Source organism: Acinonyx jubatus, chromosome B3, assembly GCF_027475565.1.
Source record: "Acinonyx jubatus isolate Ajub_Pintada_27869175 chromosome B3, VMU_Ajub_asm_v1.0, whole genome shotgun sequence".
NCBI lineage: Eukaryota > Metazoa > Chordata > Mammalia > Carnivora > Felidae > Acinonyx > Acinonyx jubatus.
In genome coordinates, this window is record NC_069386.1 from 66,469,439 (window position 1) to 66,488,712 (window position 19,274).

Sequence of the window (19,274 nt, forward strand, 5' to 3'; positions counted from 1 at the left end):
ATTTAAAGGATATTCAGAGGACATAATCAATAATAAATGAATTTTGGTTCATGTTGATTGTGAAGTTTCAGTGGGATAGCCAGGAGGAGTTACCAAATACAGAGTAGGCTATGTGGGACAGAGAAAGAATTGGGAGTAGAGCTTCAGATGTGAGAATCTCGAGAAACAGATGGTTTTCAAATTTATGAGCTTACTGTGTGCTAAACAAACCTAATAAAGTTCTGTTCTTTAAAAAATATACATATATATAATAAATATTTATATACAATAACACATATTTCAAATATAAAATATAATTTAAATATACAAAATATATATCACATATTAAATACATAAAATGTATTTATATAAATATATTAAAATATATACACATTATATAACTCTATAAATATTTACATATAGATACATAATAAATATAAAGTATATACATAAATTCCTATATATATGTATATATTATATATACATGAGTTTGTTATAGGGCTTTGGCCTCACACAACTATAGAAGCTGATAAAACAGTGTATGTGCCCCACACCCCCCAGGCTCTGGCACTTAAAAGGGGCAATGAATATGAAGGAGGAGAAGGAGATGTGAGAATCAACTGGAATCTGGAGGGTAAGCTTCTACACAGCTACAAGGATGGACTGGAATCGGAAAGACTGTCAGTCTCTCATCACTTCCAATCCTCCAACTTGGATGAGGGCATGTGTCCCACAGGAGAAGCTGATGCCCTTAGTCATGGGACTGAATATGCTCTTGGCCCAGGACTTCGAGAAGCTGAAGGGTAAAATTTGGCAGGAGCTGAAGGAGCTGTGGGCCAGATGTTGCCCCAGGCCAGGAGGGTGAGTCAGCAGATTACAACAATGTAAATCTACTGCAAAGGTGCCTGTGCTCTGCTCCCATCTTCCAAGTGTAAAAACAATAGGCTACTGCTTCTTTCTACCTTCCAAATAGTGTACAGAATTGTACTTGGGGCTGCCTGGGTGGTTCAGCCGGTTAAGCATCAGACTTGGTTTCAGCTCAGGTCGTGATCTCACAACTCATTGGTTCAAGCCCTGCCATCGGGCTCTGGGCTGACAATGTGCAGACTACTTTGATTCTGTCTCTCTCCTCTCTCTCTGCCACTCCCCCACTAATGCTCTCTGTCTCAAAAATAAACATTAAAAAAAAAAAAAAAACTCAGGCAACAACAGATGTTGGCAAGGATGCAGAGAAAGAGGATCTCTTTTGTACTGCTGGTGGGAATGCAAACTGGTGCAGCCGCTCTGGAAAACAGTACGGAAGTTCCTCAAAAAATTAAAAATAAAACTACCCTACAACCCAGCAATTGCACTATGAGGTATTTATCCAAAAGATACAGGTATGCTGTTTCGAAGGGGCACAAGCACCCCAATGTTTATAGTAGTGCTATCAACAACAGACAAAGTATGGAAAGAGCCCAAATGTCCATCGATGGATGAATGGGTAAAGAAGATGTGGTACACACACACACACACACACACACGTATATACAACGGAACATTACTCGGCAATCAAAAAGAATGAAATCTTGCCATTTGCAACTACATGGATAGAACTAGAGGGTATTATGCTAAGCAAAAATAGTCAGAGAAAGACAAATATCATATGACTTCATTCACATGAGAACTTTAAGATACAAAACAGATGAACGTAAGGGAAGGGAAGCAAAAATATAAAAACAGGGAGGCGAACAAAACAAAAGATTCTTAAATAAGGAGAACAAACAGAGGGTTACTGGAGAGGTTGTGGGAGGGGGGATGGGCTAAATGGGTAAGGGGCATTAAGGAATCTACTCCTGAAATCATTGTTGCACTATATGCTAACTAACTTGAATGTAAATTAAAAACAAAAAGCAAACAAAAAAATCTTTTTGTGAGGCTCGACAACTCTGAGCCATGCAGGGAAGGGAATTCTGGGAAACTTAATTCCAGTTTAGCTAAATTGACACAATGCAATCTCTCCATACTCCTTCAATTAACTCAACTTGCTGTAGGTATCATTTAAAAATTCAAATCAGACCTTCTTAAACCCTTCCAAGTGCTTTCCCTTGCATCTGGAATAAAACCCAAACCCTTTACCATGGTCTACAAGGCTACACAAGATCTGACTCCTCTGTTCTCTGAGCTCATTTAATTTTGTAACACTTCCTCCTTGAATGTCATTTCAGAGCCCCTGGCCTCCTACCAGTTCCTGAATCACAGCGAGATCATGCCTGTCTGAGGACCTTTGCACCAGCTGGATCAATTGCTTGCAACACCCTTCCCATTGACGGATCTTCATATCACTAGCTCTTTCTTATTATTCAGGTTTCAGCTCGATGTCATCTCTTCGATGCAATTTTGGAGTGGTGGTGGGGCTCTAGAGCCGATGGCGAAGAAAGAATTCTTGAGACATCTTTGGAGCAAAAAGGTGATTTTATTAAAGCATGGGGACAGGACCATGGGCAGAAAGAGCTGCACTGGGGTTGTGAGGAGTGACTGATTATATACTATGGAGTTGGGGCAAGTAAAGGCAAAGGAGAAGTTTCTGAAAGGACTTTCATATGTTAAAGAAGATACTGGAAGTCAAGTTAAGGTTATTTTTTTCTCTGGTAAGGCATTAACATTAAGATTATAGGGAGCTCCTAGAGAAGTGTTATACTCTGCCTATCTCAAATATTTGTCAATGAGCTGCAGGTTATAAGGAAATTTAATTTTATCTATCATTTTCTTCTTGCCTTTGTTCCTCACATCTCTATGGAGGGGAGGGTGATATTAGGGCTCCTGGAAACTGAGTATATAGGTTTCTGGAGATTAGGCTATCGATAAGTTGCCTTTTTCTTGTAATTTACTAAGACATCTGTAAACTGATGGAGACTCATGTCCCGCATGACTGTGATAATTTATTTGTGTTATTTGTTTTTCCCTTTCCTTTGTTCTTGGGCAGCCAGGAGTGCCTGAGGAATATCACACATATCCCACCTGGGGAGGGGAAGTTGTGGGGTGTTAGCTTCTGCCTTGGTCTCAGCTTGACTTTGGCTCCCTCATCATCCTCAGAGACCTTCCTTGACTACTTAATCTAAAGAAGTCCTCATGATGTAGTTTTGGGGTGATGGGGGAGTCCGGAGCCAATGGCCAAGAAAGAATTCTTGAAGAGGTCTTTGGTGCAAAAAAGGTGATTTTATTACAGCATTGGGACAGGAAGAGCTGCACTGGGGTTGTGACAGGTAATTCACTATATACCCTCAGGTTGGAAGGGGATCAGGGATAGAGTAAGTCTCTAAAGTATTTTGGAAGCAAGGTTTTCAGGACGTTGAGGGGCTAGCTGTTGGTAGGGAAACACCCTTTATTACTGCTTAATAAAACCTCAGTCATGAGACCCTTCAGATATATATGTGGGGGGGGGGGCATAAGCATGGAGTATGAGTGTCAGCATATATCTTGGGGCAGTTGAGATAAAGGGAGTAGACTTACAGGATCCTCAAGGTTGGGATAATGTTAAGCTAAGGTTCTCTTTTGCCCCTAGCAAAGTGTCATCATCGAGGCAGCTGAGCTCCTAGAGGGAGGTCACTCTGCCATTCTCAAGGACTTGTCAATGGGCTGTAGGCAGTAAGGGAATTTAACTTTCCATTTGCCTTAGTTTCCCACATCATCATGGCAAGCACTTAAACCCCTTTCCTTTGTTCTTGGGTAGCCAGGGGTGTCCGAGGAATATCATACATATTCCACCCGGGGTGGGGGTGGGGTGCCAGCCTGTATTTTGCCCTCAGCTTGCCCCACACTCCCTCATCACTCAGACACCTCAATTTTCTCTTTGTCCCAATAATCCTTTTATCCATCAGAAATTATCTTGTTTATTTATTGTTTCTTTATTTCTTATCTTTCCCATCACCATCACTATCAGAATGTAGGCTGTGCGTAAGAGCAAGGACTTTGCCTGTCTTGTTTCTCTGCCTGGCACATAAGTGTGCTCAATAAATGTCAAGGGAATAAATAAAAATATTTGAACTTACATCAGTTTTCAGGGCTCCAGGCCCCATGAACTCCACAATCACCCCAAAAGCCTCATCATTCATATGGCCGTAACAAAGGGCCACAAAATGCATGGTTTACAACAGAAATCTATTCTCATGTTCTGCAGGCTAGAAGACTGAAATCAAGGTTTCAGCAGGTCCAAGGTCCCTCTGGGGATCTGGGGGTGAATGCTTCTTTGCCCCTCCTAGCTTGTAGTAGCCTGGAGGCTCCTTGGCCTCTGACTGTGTCACTCCAGCTTCTTGTCTCCATGATAAGGGAGCATAAGGCAAGCTGACAGGCCTTAAACCACCCCCCCCCAACACCCCACTCCCACCCCCAGGTGGGATATGTGTGATATTCCTCTGGTTCTCCTGGCTACCCCAGATCAAAGGAAAGGGGGAAAACTAAAGGACCTGAGTCTCCATCAGTTTACAAAAATCTTAGCAAATTACAAGAAAAAGGCAGTCTTATCAAGTTCAGTTTCCTAGAGCCCCAACATCACCCCTTCATAGTGATGTGGGAAACACAGGCAGAAGGAAATGGCAGATAGAACTAAATTTCCTTATAACCTGCAGCCCATTGACAAATACTTGAGGCTGGCAGAGTAAAACTTTCTCCAGGAACTCCCTACTGTCTCAATGCTAATGCTTTGCTAGGTGGAAAACCACCTTAGCTTGACAATAGCTAGTCCTCCACTATCCTGGGAGTCTTCTTTAGCATATGAAAATCTCACTAGAAACTTCGCCTGGACTTTACCTCCCCCAACTCCCAAATATATAACCAGTCTCTCCACAGGATTCCAGGGCAGTTCTTTGTCCCCATGGGTCCTGTCCCCATGCCTTAATAAAGTCATCTTTTTGCACCAAAGACGTCTTCAAGAATTCTTTCTTGGCCGTCAGCTCTGGACGCCACGAACCCCACCCACTATTACCCCAAAACCTCATTATTCACATGGCCTTCTCCTCTGCGTGTCTGTGTGTGTCTCTGTGTCCTTTTCTTTTTTCTTTTTTAAAATGTTTTATTTATTTTTGAGAAAGCGCAAGTGGGAGATGGGCAGAGAGGGACAGAGGATCTGAAGCGGGCTCTATGCTGACAGCGCCAGGGAGATGGATGTGGGGCTTGAACTCATGAACCATGAGATCCTGACCTGAGCTGAAGTTGGACACTCAACCGACTGAGCCACCCAGGTGCCCCTCCTCTTCTTATAAGGCAAATCATCATTGGATTTAGGGCTTACCTCAAACCAAGGATCACTTACTATCAAAATCCTTAATTCTATCTGCAAAGACCCTATTTCCAAATAAAGTCACATTTTCAGGTTCTTGGGCTTAGGACTTGAACACATCTTTTTGGGGGGACACAATGCAACTCAGTACAGGGCTGATGAAAGATTCCTTCTATGACTGCTACTTCCACTGAGTCAGGGTCTCTCATAGATCTGAACTGGGGACTGCCTCTTAGGACCCTCAGTGAGTGTCACGTACCACAAGAAATAAAGACATTTGGGGGTAATGCAGAAAAAAAAGGGTTTTCATATTCCCTGAAATAGAGGAATGACAGCTGGAATGTAGACAATGATTAATTAAAAGTTTGTAGAATCCAGGAGAGTCTGGGTGGCTCATTTGGTTAAGTGTCCCTACTTCAGCTCAGGTCTTCATCTCGCAGTTGGGTGAGTTAGAGCCCCAAGTGGGGCTCCGTGCTGACAGCTCAGAGCCTGGAGCCTGCTTCGGATTCTGTGTCTCCCTCTCTCTCTGCCTCTTCCCTGCTCACATTCTGTCTCTCTCTCTGTCTCAAAAATCAACATTAAAAAATAAATAAAAACAAAAAAAAGCCTCAGCTCAAAGACAGTCTCCACCTGAAGCCCCAGATAGCTTTAGACATTCCTCCTCCTCCCTCCTGCCCTCTACATATCTTCTCTTATCACATTGTACTTCCTTGTACGTTGTTCTAAGCTGAAAACTACATTGACGTCAAGGACTTCATATACTAAGAAATGAATCTTTCGCGTTTTGTACAGGATATGTCATTGGTTGATTGATTTATTCATATGCCAATGAATGATTAATTATATCCCCATTTTACAGATGAGGGAACTGAGATTCAGAAAGGTAAAATAACTTTTTTTTTAAATGTTTTTTATTTATTTTTCAGAGTGAGAGTGCGAGCATAAGGGCAGAGAGAGGGGGGACAGAGGATCTGAAGTAGGCTCTGTGCTGACAGCAGTGAGCCTAACGTGGGGCTCGAACTCAAGGACCCTGAGATCATGACCTGAGCCAAAGTCAGATGCTCAACCAACTGAGCCACCCCGGTGCCCCAAGGTTAAGTAACTTTTGAGGACATATACTAGTAAGTTGCAGAGGTAAGATACTAACTCAAATGTATGTCTTGCCATTTTTCCTTGTCACTACTACCATCCCTCCCTACAATGTTCTATCCTGCCCTTACAGTTTCTGTTTATCCATATTGTACCCATTGCTGAGTCCCCATTCAAATCTTACCTAATCAGTGAAATCTTTCTGATGACCTATTTGTGATAGCTTCTCCTTTTCCCCCAGAAGGCTCCTGAGATGGCTTTCAGAGTGAATGGGGGAAAGTTATGATGTAGGGTATGTGGCGTTGGAGAATTGCTTATTCATGTCTCATCTGTGTTCCACACTCCAAATTCAGGCTCTTGGTGCAAAGGCCTATGTATTTTGCAGGCAATGCATCCTCCATTGGTTCCAAATCTCACGTAATATTCTCTCACAGTCTGCATATCTTTCCTGAGGATTTATGTGGCTGGTGATGGATGCAATTGTTTGCATGGTTTAGTCAGCTGAACTTCCAGGAGAAGCTGCAGAATGGAGCAAGTCCCCAAGGGTTATCTGAACACATACAGTCCCCATACTGGGGTTAGTACTTAGGTCACCTAAAGGTTTTCCCCTCCTCTCTCTGTCTCTGCTTCTGTTGAAAGTAAGGGCTTCAACCTTTTCCAAATGTGACTCCTCCAAGGTTGCTATATAAAAAGCAAAAGCTTATTTTCTATTAGCCATTTCCTCATGTTACCACACGGAAAATAGACACTTACTTTTCACTGGCCCAACTTTTTCCTTTTTAAATAGAGGAACGTATATCGACATTAGAAATAACCATTTTTGTTGTCAGTGGTCCTTGAAAAGTAATGCAGGAAGTTACAAACAGTTGAAAGAAAATGTGCTTGTTACCTGTCCTCATGACCTCAACTCTGAAGCTGAGACAGTTACAGTCTGAACCTGCAAAAATCCACAATAATTTTCCAATGTCTTCTGTACTTAAAATTTCGGGTAGATCTTATTCACATCTTAAACATCTTATTCAATAATAATGTGCCACCCAAGTCTGTAACTTAACTACAACATTTAACCCTTACTTGTGTCCACATACAATACAGAGATGATCTATAATTTTGGAAGAAGTTGTGAATTAAAAGTGCAGGCCTAGTACTAGCCTACCTGTGTTCAAATTCCATCTCTACCATCAATCAGCTGTGTGACATGGTGTGTTTCTTATCGCCTCAGCCTCATTTTGCTCATTTTTAAAATGAGATCCTATCACTTTATAAAGTTGTGTTTAATATAAAAAGTAATACATAATAAAGCTATTTAAGGGCTTACTACGCTCTAGGCACTATGTTGAGCACTTTAATCCATCTCCTCGAATTGTCAGAGCCATCTCAACAAACGCCCTTCTCCACTTGTCTATTCTCTTCCGCCCGCGAGTGCACGGCGGCGTGGGCGGCGCTGGGGGTAGGGACCCACCTCTGGAGCCCCCACCCACCACCACCCAGCCCCCTGGCAGACCACGCCTAAGGAAGGGCGGCCCTGGGGTGGGGGGAGCCGGTTTCCAGCCGGACGGCGTCCCTGGGCGCTCCCGAGCGCCGCGCCTGCGCGCTCAGCCCGTCGCCGCGCCAGCCCTGCGGACGTGCACCCGCAGCCTTCGCGGCGTCTGGGCCCTGAGGTGCGCGTCTACCCGGTCCGTGCCAGCTCCAGGTGCGTGAGGAGGACTTGAGGAGTCCGTGTGTGAGGTGGAGCGATCCTCGGGAAGGGTCGGGCCTGCCTCGATCTCTCCAAGGTGTCCGGGGACCCATAGCGGGGGCGCCAAGACCTCAGCCCCCTTTCCTTTTCCACTTCCCCGCCTCCCGACTGCGTCTCGTGGGGGAAGGCAGTCTGTCTCCTAGAGGAAGGCGCAGAAAGGATGCTTTTCCCCTGCTGTGGGTCGAGTCGCCTGTGGCATTTTTCCCCTGGCTGCGGCCAAAGCAGTTTTCACCCTTCCTTTCCTAGTGTGGGATTTTGCAGTCTCTGGATTCGGCTGGACCCCCTAGGTGCTTATTGGTTGTAGACGATTAGGGCGACGGCCAGATGTCAGGGTCCTCTGTCCATTTCAGCCCCTCTGGGACGAGAGGTGAGGGTTCAAGGCCACCAGAGTGGGCCAGGGGAAGTGGGGCAGAAGCGGCCACAAAGGAGGAAAGGTTGTGATCAATGTCGCCAGAGATTATTCCCCAGCTGGAAGTGATCCAAGTTTCTCTCTGGTCTTTTTTTGTTCACTTGCTTTTTGTGAGATCCTTATTTCGCTTTGATGGTGTTAGGTAAGGGTAAAAAACCAACAGGCTTTCAGCCGGGAAGCGTCTTGGAATTTTATAAATCGGTTTTTACAGTCTTCCAATAGAGTGTTGTCTTGCAGTTGTCAGAATAATCTTCAGGTTGAACCTCTGAGGTTTACTTTTTTTTTAATTTTCAATTTAACATAGAAAAAAGAACATGGTGTTGGCTTGGTTTTGTTTGTTTGGTTGTTTCTTCTTTGGGATTACCAACAACAAAAATATCAATTGAGAGCACAGAATCAGTTGAAGTGGGATTTGGAGCTTTATCAAATTAATATGCACCCTGTGTAAGTACATAGGGTATTGCACTTGGAGCATTGGGGATCCCGAAGCTATGGCTTATAAATAGCAGATGAGATCACTGGTTGCCACCAATGGTTCCAACAGTACAGGGCTCCCAGTAAGTGCTTTCCCACATGGTGTGAAGGCAAGTGACAACAGAATACAGTTTTAGTGCTAGTGGTAGGTGATCAGCCATAGACACTTTCTGGCATAGGAACCCTGTTAGAATCGGAGGTGGTTGTTGTATGTGATGCAAGTGTGGGATTTTTTCAAGAGTATTCCATGGAAACTATTAAAGAGGAAAACTATACAGTAGGAATCGAGGAGGTCGGCTGTAGGCCAGAATCCTTTGTGTGATCTTTCAGGCCCGACTGTAGACAATTGCATGGTTTTGGCTGGCTGGCCTTCTGGAGGAAACTGCCCTCTTCACACCAGACTTGTGCATGGCCAGTTTCTGGGGGGAGTTGCAGTCAAGGACTCATTCCTTCCCTCCTGCTACCCAGGCTTATGCTAGATTGCATTGTTGGCTCAGGTACCTCCATTCTGAAGATCTTGGCTGAAGTATTTCCCAGGTGCCTCCGTGCCCACCAAGACCTCTTTGGGTAGGTAGGGGGAGGGACTTGCTTGAGGTACTTTTCTCCATTTTGACTCAGGACCTTTCCACTCCTTCGTCTTCCCTTCCTTCGTCTTCCCCTGGCCCACAGATCCATGAGGAGGCAGAAGCCTTTTTGTTCTGGCCTCCTCTGCAGAGAGATGATTGTGTGCACTGCATCCATCTGATCCTCACCTAGTGTAGTTCTGTTTAATGCACCCTGGGGAACCAGTACTTGTTTTGCCTTTTGCTTGCACTGTGGCAGTAAGTGAATAAAGGCTTGATTATTACTTTCATTTTGGCTCATTGTCCTAATTGACCACCTTGACATCTGATAGCTCGACAGGAATGAAATAAATTGCCAAGTTCTTGGCAATTTACTGGATTCATGACTTAATTTTAATACCCCAAACTGTTGCTGTGTTAGCATGTTTAGGGATTTGGAGGTTGTTCACCAGTAACTCCGTGTAGTGAAAGTGCATATTAATAGCACCAACAGCTGATTGTCGCTAACATGGATATCTGCGTTATATAGTACATTTTGTAAATTAATATAGTGGCTTGTAGTCAGAGTCTTTTATTTTGCATAGACTAGTGTGGCATATTCCATTTGGCCTCTAATTAAATCTTTTGAAAAATTTGGGGGGTTATATGGGCCAAGTGAAGAAAATCAGATACTGTTGCTTTCCTTAGTAATCCTGTCTCATCCTGTGGGCCCCAATCTTACCTAATAGATTATTTGGTTACTTTGAATAAAGTAATTGATTTGTTGTGGGTTCCTCTGTCTAGTGTTGTCTGAAGAGATAATACCAGGAACAGCTTTCACAAACTTTCTTAATCTTTATACAGAAGTTTCACAAAACCGTATTTATCTTTACTATTTGTAATACAATCTGATATATTCTACTTTTTATTAAACAAAATTGCTGATCATAACCCACTATATTGATTTCATAATCCATTAGCGGGTAGCGATGTATACTTTGAAAAACAGAGATAAAGCAACTGGTAGAAGATACTTGCTCAGTAAATGAATTTTTCCATGTTTCTAATTCACATTGCTGAAGAGAACCACAGTGGGTGTGTTTGTGCCTTTGTGTTTAAGGTGTCTTCTAGGAAAAGGCAGTTAATAGCAAATAGCATATATGTTGAATATTCGCCAGATCAGCTGACGGAAAGAAGAACGTGGAGTTTCTGGTAGATTGATCATCTTTCTGATCTCAAGGAGAAAATACATTAGATGAGAAAGCTAGAGGAGCTTTTTTTTTTTTTTTTTTTTAAATCTCTGATCCCCTTATTTAAGGTAGTAAAAGGATTAGAAGAACATTGGTTTCTGATAAAAGGGAAGATAGGTTTTTGTGAAAATACCTGGTAAACTTTTGCATATGTCCTACAGGGGGATATTGGAGGAAGCATTTTTATCTTCATATTAACTTCAAGACCAAAATGATCCTTTTATTATATTGTCTGAAGAGTGAACCACACTCAACTTTCTTTTTTTTTTTTAATTTTTTTTTTTTAACGTTTATTTATTTTTGAGACAGAGAGAGACAGAGCATGAATGGGGAGGGTCAGAGAGAAGGAGACACAGAATCTGAAACAGGCTCCAGGCTCCGAGCTGTCAGCACAGAGCCCGACGCGGGGCTCGAACTCACGGACCGCGAGATCATGACCTGAGCCGAAGTTGGCCGCCCAACCGACTGAGCCACCCAGGCGCCCCTCAACTTTCAAATTACTTAGCCATTGATAAATACAGAAGTAGTCAATTTGCCTCATTGCTTTTGTACATGTCTTTTGAGAGCTGAACAACAAAATGCAAAGAAGACATAACTACAAATTTAGTTAATGTATTTATTTCTTAGGTAGAAACCCTAAAAAATTATGCAGACAAGGATAAAGCTTTAAAATTTGATTAGTGTTGAGCTAAGTAATACCTTACATTTGTGTATTGCTTCACAGTTTTCCAGCACATTCAGATGCATTATCTCCATGATTCTCACAACAACTTGATATGGTAGGCAGGCCAGGAGGCATTTTCCCCATTTTAGAGATGAAGAATCTGTATTTCTTTCTTTCTGCCACTGAGATCATATGGTGACAAATCTAGGACTAGAACCCCAGTTATCTGGGCCATTTTCTCCCAGCTGTCCATGTTGTCTTTGTTGGTCCAAAGAAGTAATTAAAAGTAAATACTGTTATGGGCGCCTGGATGACTCAGTCAGTTGAGCAGCTGACTCCATTTAGGCTCAGGCGTTGATCCCAGGGTCATGGGATCAAGCCCTGCATCAGGCTCTGAGCTGAGCATGGAGCCTACTTGGGATTCTGTCTCTCTCTCCCTCTGCCCCTTTGCCCCGTTCACACTCACTCTATATAAAAATAAAAAAAAATAATAATAAATACTGTTAATGAGGTGGCTAAGAAATCCAACTTTGGTATCTGAAACATTGCCTTCTCAGATTGTGCCCATGGTATGCTATAATTAAATGCAAATACATCTTATTTTTAGTATTATATTGTAATTCTTACACTTCTTACCTGTCTAGATTAATTTTTTTTAAATGACAAAACAAATACTGACAAAGCTACTTACTAGAGAACTAGGAAAATTGGAATTAAAAGGTCTATTTAATGTTAAGAAATTCATTTCAGTCCCCTTTTAATGCATTATCTCAATTAGAAATCCAACTTTATATTGATTTTTAGATATATATTTTTTAATTTATTTTTTTAATTTCCCTCTCTTAATGTTTATTTATTTTTGACAGAGATAGAGAGCATGAGTGAGGTGGAGGAGGGGCAGAGAGAGGGAGATGGGATCCAAAGTGGGCTCTGTGCTGACAGCAAAAAGCCCATTGTGGGGCTTAAACTTAGGAACTGCAAGATTATGACCTGAGTCGAAGTCAGACGCTGAACCAACTGAACCACCCGGGCGCCCCTAATTTTATTTTTTTTAAGTAAACTCTATACCCAACTTGGGTCTTGAACTCACAACCCTGAGATCAAGAGTCCTATGCTCTATCTCCTGAGTCAGCTAGATGCCCCTAGAGATTTCTTTAAAGACTCATCATTTCTATGTATGAAGTTAGTTTTATGATTCTAAAGTATTCATCTAAAATAGTTGTTAACTTATAAACATAGAAAAAGTCCAGGTTCCTCTCTGCCCTTAATATCTTTAGCCAAAAGACAAATTATTTCTTTTCATATGAATAAATTTTAAATTAATACATTTTTATTTTTAATTTTTAGACATCTGTGGAGTTTAAGAACATGGAGTTCATCAGAGTGTATCACTGAAGAATATGATGGCTGAAAACAATTTAAAAATGCTAAAGATTCAACAGTGTGTAGTAGCCAACAAACTACCTAGAAACAGGCCATATATTTGCAATATTTGCTTCAAGCACTTTGAAACGCCATCAAAATTAGCTAGGCATTATCTCATTCATACTGGTCAAAAGCCATTTGAATGTGATGTGTGTCATAAAACTTTTAGACAACTGGTTCATCTGGAGAGACATCAACTAACTCATAATCTGCCTTTTAAATGTAGCATTTGTCAACGCCACTTTAAAAATCTGAAGACGTTTGTGAAGCACCAACAACTTCACAATGAAACCTACCAGAATGACGTTAAACAGGTCAGAAGATTGCTGGAGGCCAAGCAAGAAAAGCCGGTATATGGGATGTATCATACTTTTACCACAGAGGAAAGATGGGCATTACACCCGTGCTCTAAATCTGATCCTGCATACAGCCCTACAAAGAAAAGAAAGAATATTCATGCATGTACGATCTGTGGCAAGATGTTTCCATCACAATCAAAACTTGATAGGCATGCACTTATTCATACTGGTCAGAGGCCTTTTAAGTGTGTCCTGTGCAGTAAGTCTTTCCGACAGTCAACTCATTTAAAAATTCATCAACTCACGCATTCAGAAGAAAGGCCTTTTCAATGTTGTTTTTGTCAAAAAGGATTTAAGATTCAAAGCAAACTTCTGAAGCATAAACAAATCCATACCAGGAATAAGACCTTTCAGACTCTTTCATTAAAGGTGAAGAGTCCAGAATCATGCCCGCTGCCTAATAAATTAAATGCAAAGCAGGATAGTTTGGAAAATGGTGATTTAGGTGAATCTGAGGAGAATAATCCACTTGATGTCCACTCTATTTATATCGTCCCTTTTCAGTGTCCAGAGTGTGAAGAGTGTTTTGAATCAGAGCAGATTCTCAATGGACATAAGTGTTTTCCTGCCAGAGGTGGCAAAATGCCAAGCAGGCTCAAAAGAAGCTACAACTATAAAACCGTTGTTAAAAAAATCTTGGCTAAACTTAAACGTGCTGGGGGTAAGAAATTAGATAATCTTCGATCTGAGAAAAAAGTATTTAAAAACAATTTCTTGGAAAATTGTGATCTTATTTCCAGTGAGCAGAGCCCTGAACAAACCCAGAGAACATTTATGGGCCCTCTTGGCAAGCATGGAACATACAAGACAGTTGGCAATAAAAAGAAGAAAACATTGACTTTGCCATTTTCTTGGCAAAAACACTTCCAGAACCAAAATGTGGGTAAAAACTTGAAAGGTATCCTTACGACAGAAAACATGTTAACTATAGATAATTCAGCGAATAATAAAGACGTATCTATCTACGGTTCATCAGGTGAGGAATTCTTTAATAACTGTGAAGTGCTTCAGTGTGGTTTTTCAGTTCCAAGTGAAAACCTACATACTGGACATAAGATGTGTCCTTGTGACAAATGTGAGAAAGTGTTCCCTTCTATATCCAAACTACAAAGACACTATTTAATTCATACTGGACAGAGGCCTTTTGGCTGTAATGTTTGTGGGAAATCTTTTAGACAGTCAGCTCATTTAAAAAGACACAAATTAACTCATATTGATAAGATTCCTTATAGACGATCTCTTTGCCAAGTAGAATTTGAAAATTTGAACCAACTTCTCATTCATCCAGGTGATAATATTAACTATAATGCTTCCCAACAATGTCAGACTCCCGGTTTCCAAAAATATGAGGCCTCAGAGTCAGATCAAATATCAGAAATAAAAGTTAAGGCAGAATCGGAGGATTTCATTCTTAGTCCCCCCTATAGGAACAGGCAGCCCTATCTCTCTAGTGTACTTTTGCAGTCAGAGCAGAGCCATCACGGTCACTGTTGTGGTTATTCAGGGCGGGCGGAGAGGAATGATGGCCTTCTCTACCAATGCAGCGTTTGTTCCAAGAGTTTTAGATCTCCATCTAAACTGGAAAGACACTATCTAATTCACGCAGGGCAGAAGCCATTTGAATGCTCAGTCTGTGGCAAAACATTCAGACAGGCTCCTCATTGGAAGAGACATCAACTTACTCATTTTAAGGAGTGACTAACCACAAGAGAAAGTGGTTCTCAAAGTCAGTTATGTAACTGACAGAACCAGTAACACATTCGTAGTCTCTGATAATCTTGGTCTTAAAGCTTGTATCATTTAAAATGTATTTTTACCAAAAGGCCTTCACTAGGTTGGGTGATTTCATAGGCAGTTGCTTGTTCTGCATAGTAGGAAGCAAGATACAGTACATAGAAAATTAATAGGATGTTTTAGGAACAGCCAAATTAAATTTAGGGGGAAGAACATGGTTTGATGCCACACAGTAAGCATTTATTTTATTTTAATATATACTTTGGCTGTACTGAAAATATAAATCCAAGATGTGGTACAATAACTCAGTTCATTCATTTTTCTTTAAAGGACTTATTCCTTAAGGCATGCCATCTCTTTAAGACTGAGAGGTAAAAATTGGTTTTTAGCTGCAGCAAATAGCCCCACTACATTTTACTTGTTTTATATTTCACACGAAAGCATAATTTTGTCCACCTATGGCTCAAATTCCATTGCAAAATTTTTTTCTCTTGTAAGTAAAAAATACAAAAGCAGTAAAAGTGAAGATGGATGAGAAAATCACAGTATTATTTTCATTGGTCTTTTGCAAGCTATTCTTAGGATTCTGGTAGCTTCACCTCCTTTTCCACAAGTGATTAGAATTGGTTTTTTGCCCAGCTTGCTGTTTTTCCCAAATTTAAAAGTAGGAGAGAAGTTAGTATGGCCCTGTATACATTTACCATGTTTACTTATCAGGAATATTGTCCAAGTGCCATAATCTCTTTGATGTTCTGTATGCAGTGTTATCTTTTCAGAGGAATAAATGCAATTCATCTATTTACTTGGTGATTGACATCAGTAGCTAGAGACTTAAGACTCCCCTCTAGATCTGCATCTCCCTAAGACTTTGATTTACTTTAGTAAAACTTTGTTTTAATGCCTCATGCATTGGGTGGTCATATGACTTAAGTAAATCTGTTAAGTTTGATCAAATGGCAATGACTAGGTCTAGTTCTAGTTTATTTTCTTTTTAATTTTTTTTAATGTTTATTTATTTTTGAGAGAGAGTGAGAGCATGAGTGGAGGAGGGGCAGAGAGAGAGATAGAGACACAGAATCTGAAGCAGGCTCCAGGCTCTGAGCTGTCAGCACAGAGCCCAACGCAGGACTCAAAACTATGAACCGTGAGATCATGACCTGAGCCAAAGTCAGAGGCTTAACCAGCTAAGCCACCCAGATGCCCCAGGTCTAGTTCTAGTTTTTAAGTCTATGTTTCTTGCAAGAGTCTAATGCTAAAGAACATTATTTTGATAATTCATAAATTGTTTTGATAAGTAAGGTAATTATTCCCATATAGGAATAAAGTGCTTGCAGAATTGAGGGTATCCTTTTTCTAAACAGCACTGTCATTATTTGGGAAATATTGAATCTTAAGCTATAAAAGACTTACACAATCACAAATTGTCCTTCATATTTGCCATTTTTTAGTAAAATCTTTAAGAATGAGATTTCTTAGTAATTAAAGAAAATAACCATTAGCTTTCTAAAAGAACAGGTGGCTTTGTCCTATCACAAATATAGTGGCAAGCCCTCTATTGAGAATGGATAAATGAACATTCTTTGTAAGCTCTGTGTCGTACTCTAAAAATTGTCTTTGTGTAGCAGGAGAGAGGAGGGGACATTGGTATCTTCTTTTCCAAATGCATTTTGAGAACCTTGGATTTAATACACAGAGATAAAACAACAGTACAGAGAATGCTCAGTGATGTATAAATGTGCAGGAGAATCATATTTTAAAGAATAATTTATCTTAGATTTCCTTCAGATATGTTCCTCCAGTGCAGGCAACATGATGGTTTACAGAATTTGCTGTACACAAAACTTTTCAAGAACATACCTATTGCATAAAAACAAGGAATAACTAGTTCCTATTTTCCAAGAATATAGGTTCAAGGGGTTTTCGTCTGAAGTTATGTAATTTGGGATTTTCCAAAACTATTTATGTAATTTTATTTGAAGTAAATGTCTCATTTAGTCCTTTCCCAACCCAAACAGGGAGAGTTCTAATAGTGTTGTGCTTGTATGATTATTAGACTTTCTTTACTTAAGTGATAACTACTATACTTTTTTTTGGCCCATGCCTTTTTAAGCTGTTTCATATTGAAAGTTGGAATATTGTACAAATTTTGTCAAAGATGTACTGTAGTGCTATTCGAAGTACCTGTAACAAAATACTTATTTACCTTTATCATTGCAAGCTTCTTGTGGAAACTTTATAGGAATGAAAGTAAACTGTATACATCCATAAGAAGATTAAACATTAGATGTTACATGATTTGCTGCATGCTAGAACTGTTGGTATTGTTGAATCAGTCACTTTGGTTTTCTGAAAAAATAAACTTTATAAATATCTTTAAGGAGATTTATTAAATTTTTTTTGTTTCAGTGATTCCAGGCTATAGCCTGATTACTTCCTGAAGTAGTTTGATTGGCTGAGTTAGTGGAATTACTGTTTCTTGTTTTGTACTGCAGTAGGACCAACAATTTTAGGACAAAATGTGTGTGTGTTGAAGGAAAGTAGATGGTGATTAAGAGTCTTGGAGAATTCAAATTTCAGAATATTTTAAAAATAAACTTTCAAATTATACAGTTTGGACTTTTTTTTTCTTTAAAAAGGGAAAATCACATAATACTGTCATAAGGTACCAATTGCCAAACACTTTCCTGGGCCCACTCCAATCCACCTTCTACACTAAATTTCCTAACATGGATATTTAATCATTTCCATTTTTACCTATTTTTTTTAAGTTTATTTATTTATTTTGAGAGAGAGGGGGAGAGAGAGAACCCCAAGCAGGCTCCACGCTACCAGCATGGGGCTTGAACCCCGGAACCATAAGATCGTGACCTGAGCCAAAAGGAGTGTGGGACGCTCATCTGACTGAACCACCCAGGCGCCCCAACTTATTTTTTACTTTTCCTTTTTATTACATTTCTTTGATAGCTTCTTTTTTTTTTTTTTAATGTTTATTTATTTTAGAGAGATTGAGCAGAGGAGGGGCAGAGAGAGAAGGAGACACAGAATCTGAAGCAGGCTCCAGACTCAGTTGTCTACACAGAGTCTGATGCGGGGCTCAAACTAATGAACCGCAAGATCATGACCTGAGCTGAAGTCGGATGCTTAACCGACTGAGCCAGCCAGGAGCCCCTGATACCTTCTTATCACCTACAAAAGGATATGTTAACTCCATTTCATGTCACATGATCTACCTGCTTAACCATTTATCCTCTGCCCGCCCTTTCCAGATTTGTACTAAAGAAATACAGAATTAGTTCCTCCCATGTATATTCTTGTCTCCATCTGGTTTACCTACTATTATTTTAAATTAGATACAGACTTTCACACTCTATTCAAAGATTAAATTTAGTTGAGCTGGATTTTATTTGGTTTTCCATAATTATAGGGAAAACTAAAGTTTAAAACTGGCTTGCAGAAAACTTTTTTTGAAATGATGAACTGATTTATTATTATTATTTTTTATTTCTAAGTAATCTCTATCCCAACATGGGGCTTGAACTCACAACCCTGACATCAAGAGTCACATGTTCTGGCTGAGCCAGCCAGGCACCCTGAAAATATTTCAATTTACATGTTACAGAAGACAACCTATTAGAACTACAGTTTTAAGACATAGCAACAATTTCGAAGTCTAGGTAACTTATGAGAATTTTTTGTTAGAAATAACTTTTTCAAGGACTACTGTTTGTTTTAGTAATCTCTACAGTGAACACAGAAGCTCAAACTCAAAGCTCTGAAATCAAGAATCCATGCTCCACCTACTGAGCCAGCCAAGCGCCCCAAGGTCTGTTTGATGGTACAGAATATCTGCTCTTTACAATCAGGGAAAGAACATTTAATTCCTATCTTGTCGAGCTTTCTGTTGCTGGTTAGAAGAGCTTAAGTTTCAGGGCTAACTGCTGGAGTTCTGTTAGCATTAGGAGGGGGAAAGAACTGAAAAGAAAAATGGTGCCATGGTATTATTAAACGAATATGGAACACATAATATTTTGCATATACATTGGCAAGTTTCTACTCATGCTTTGAGTTTGAACTTAAATGTTACAACTTCCTTCGGAAGCTTTTCTGATTTGCCTTAAACACTCCATCCCCTATGCTCGCACTGCTTTTCGTTCATAACTCTCTTGTCACTGTTGATCAGTGGTTTTTAAACTTTAGTGTGCACTGGAATCATGTAGAGGGTTTGTTAAAAGCATAGATTACTAAACTGCACCCTCAGAGTTTCTGATGTCTGGTGTTGGGCCCAGGAATTTGCACTTATGCAGGTTAGCTGTTATTGCTATATTGAGACTACTACCCTTTGAGAATCACTGAA

At 40.4% G+C, this 19,274-nt stretch overlaps 2 protein-coding genes across 14 annotated transcripts in view; both read left to right on the plus strand.

Annotated features, from left to right (window-relative positions):
• The window catches only part of ZNF770 (zinc finger protein 770), a 59,292-nt gene extending 41,765 nt beyond the window's left edge, over positions 1–17,527 (plus strand). For 3 of the 13 annotated variants that reach the window (XM_053224200.1, XM_053224199.1, XM_053224201.1), the window contains 4 exons: positions 541–840; positions 2,187–2,428; positions 6,163–6,370; positions 12,750–17,527. In XM_053224200.1, coding sequence (XP_053080175.1) covers positions 12,803–14,884 — 2,082 coding nt within the window. In that variant the 5' untranslated portion in view covers positions 541–840; positions 2,187–2,428; positions 6,163–6,370; positions 12,750–12,802 and the 3' untranslated portion in view covers positions 14,885–17,527. Of the gene's footprint in view, positions 1–540; positions 841–2,186; positions 2,429–2,459; positions 5,199–6,162; positions 6,371–6,489; positions 6,903–7,646; positions 8,019–12,749 lie in introns of those variants that run through there. The other 10 variants (XM_053224204.1, XM_053224206.1, XM_053224208.1 and 7 more) reach the window with 8 other exon arrangements.
• Positions 14,029–19,274, plus strand: part of AQR (aquarius intron-binding spliceosomal factor) — a 104,315-nt gene continuing 99,069 nt past the window's right edge. The window contains exon 1 of the mRNA XM_015066413.3: positions 14,029–14,162. The gene's annotated coding sequence lies outside the window, so the exon portion shown is untranslated. The remainder of the gene's footprint in view (positions 14,163–19,274) is intronic.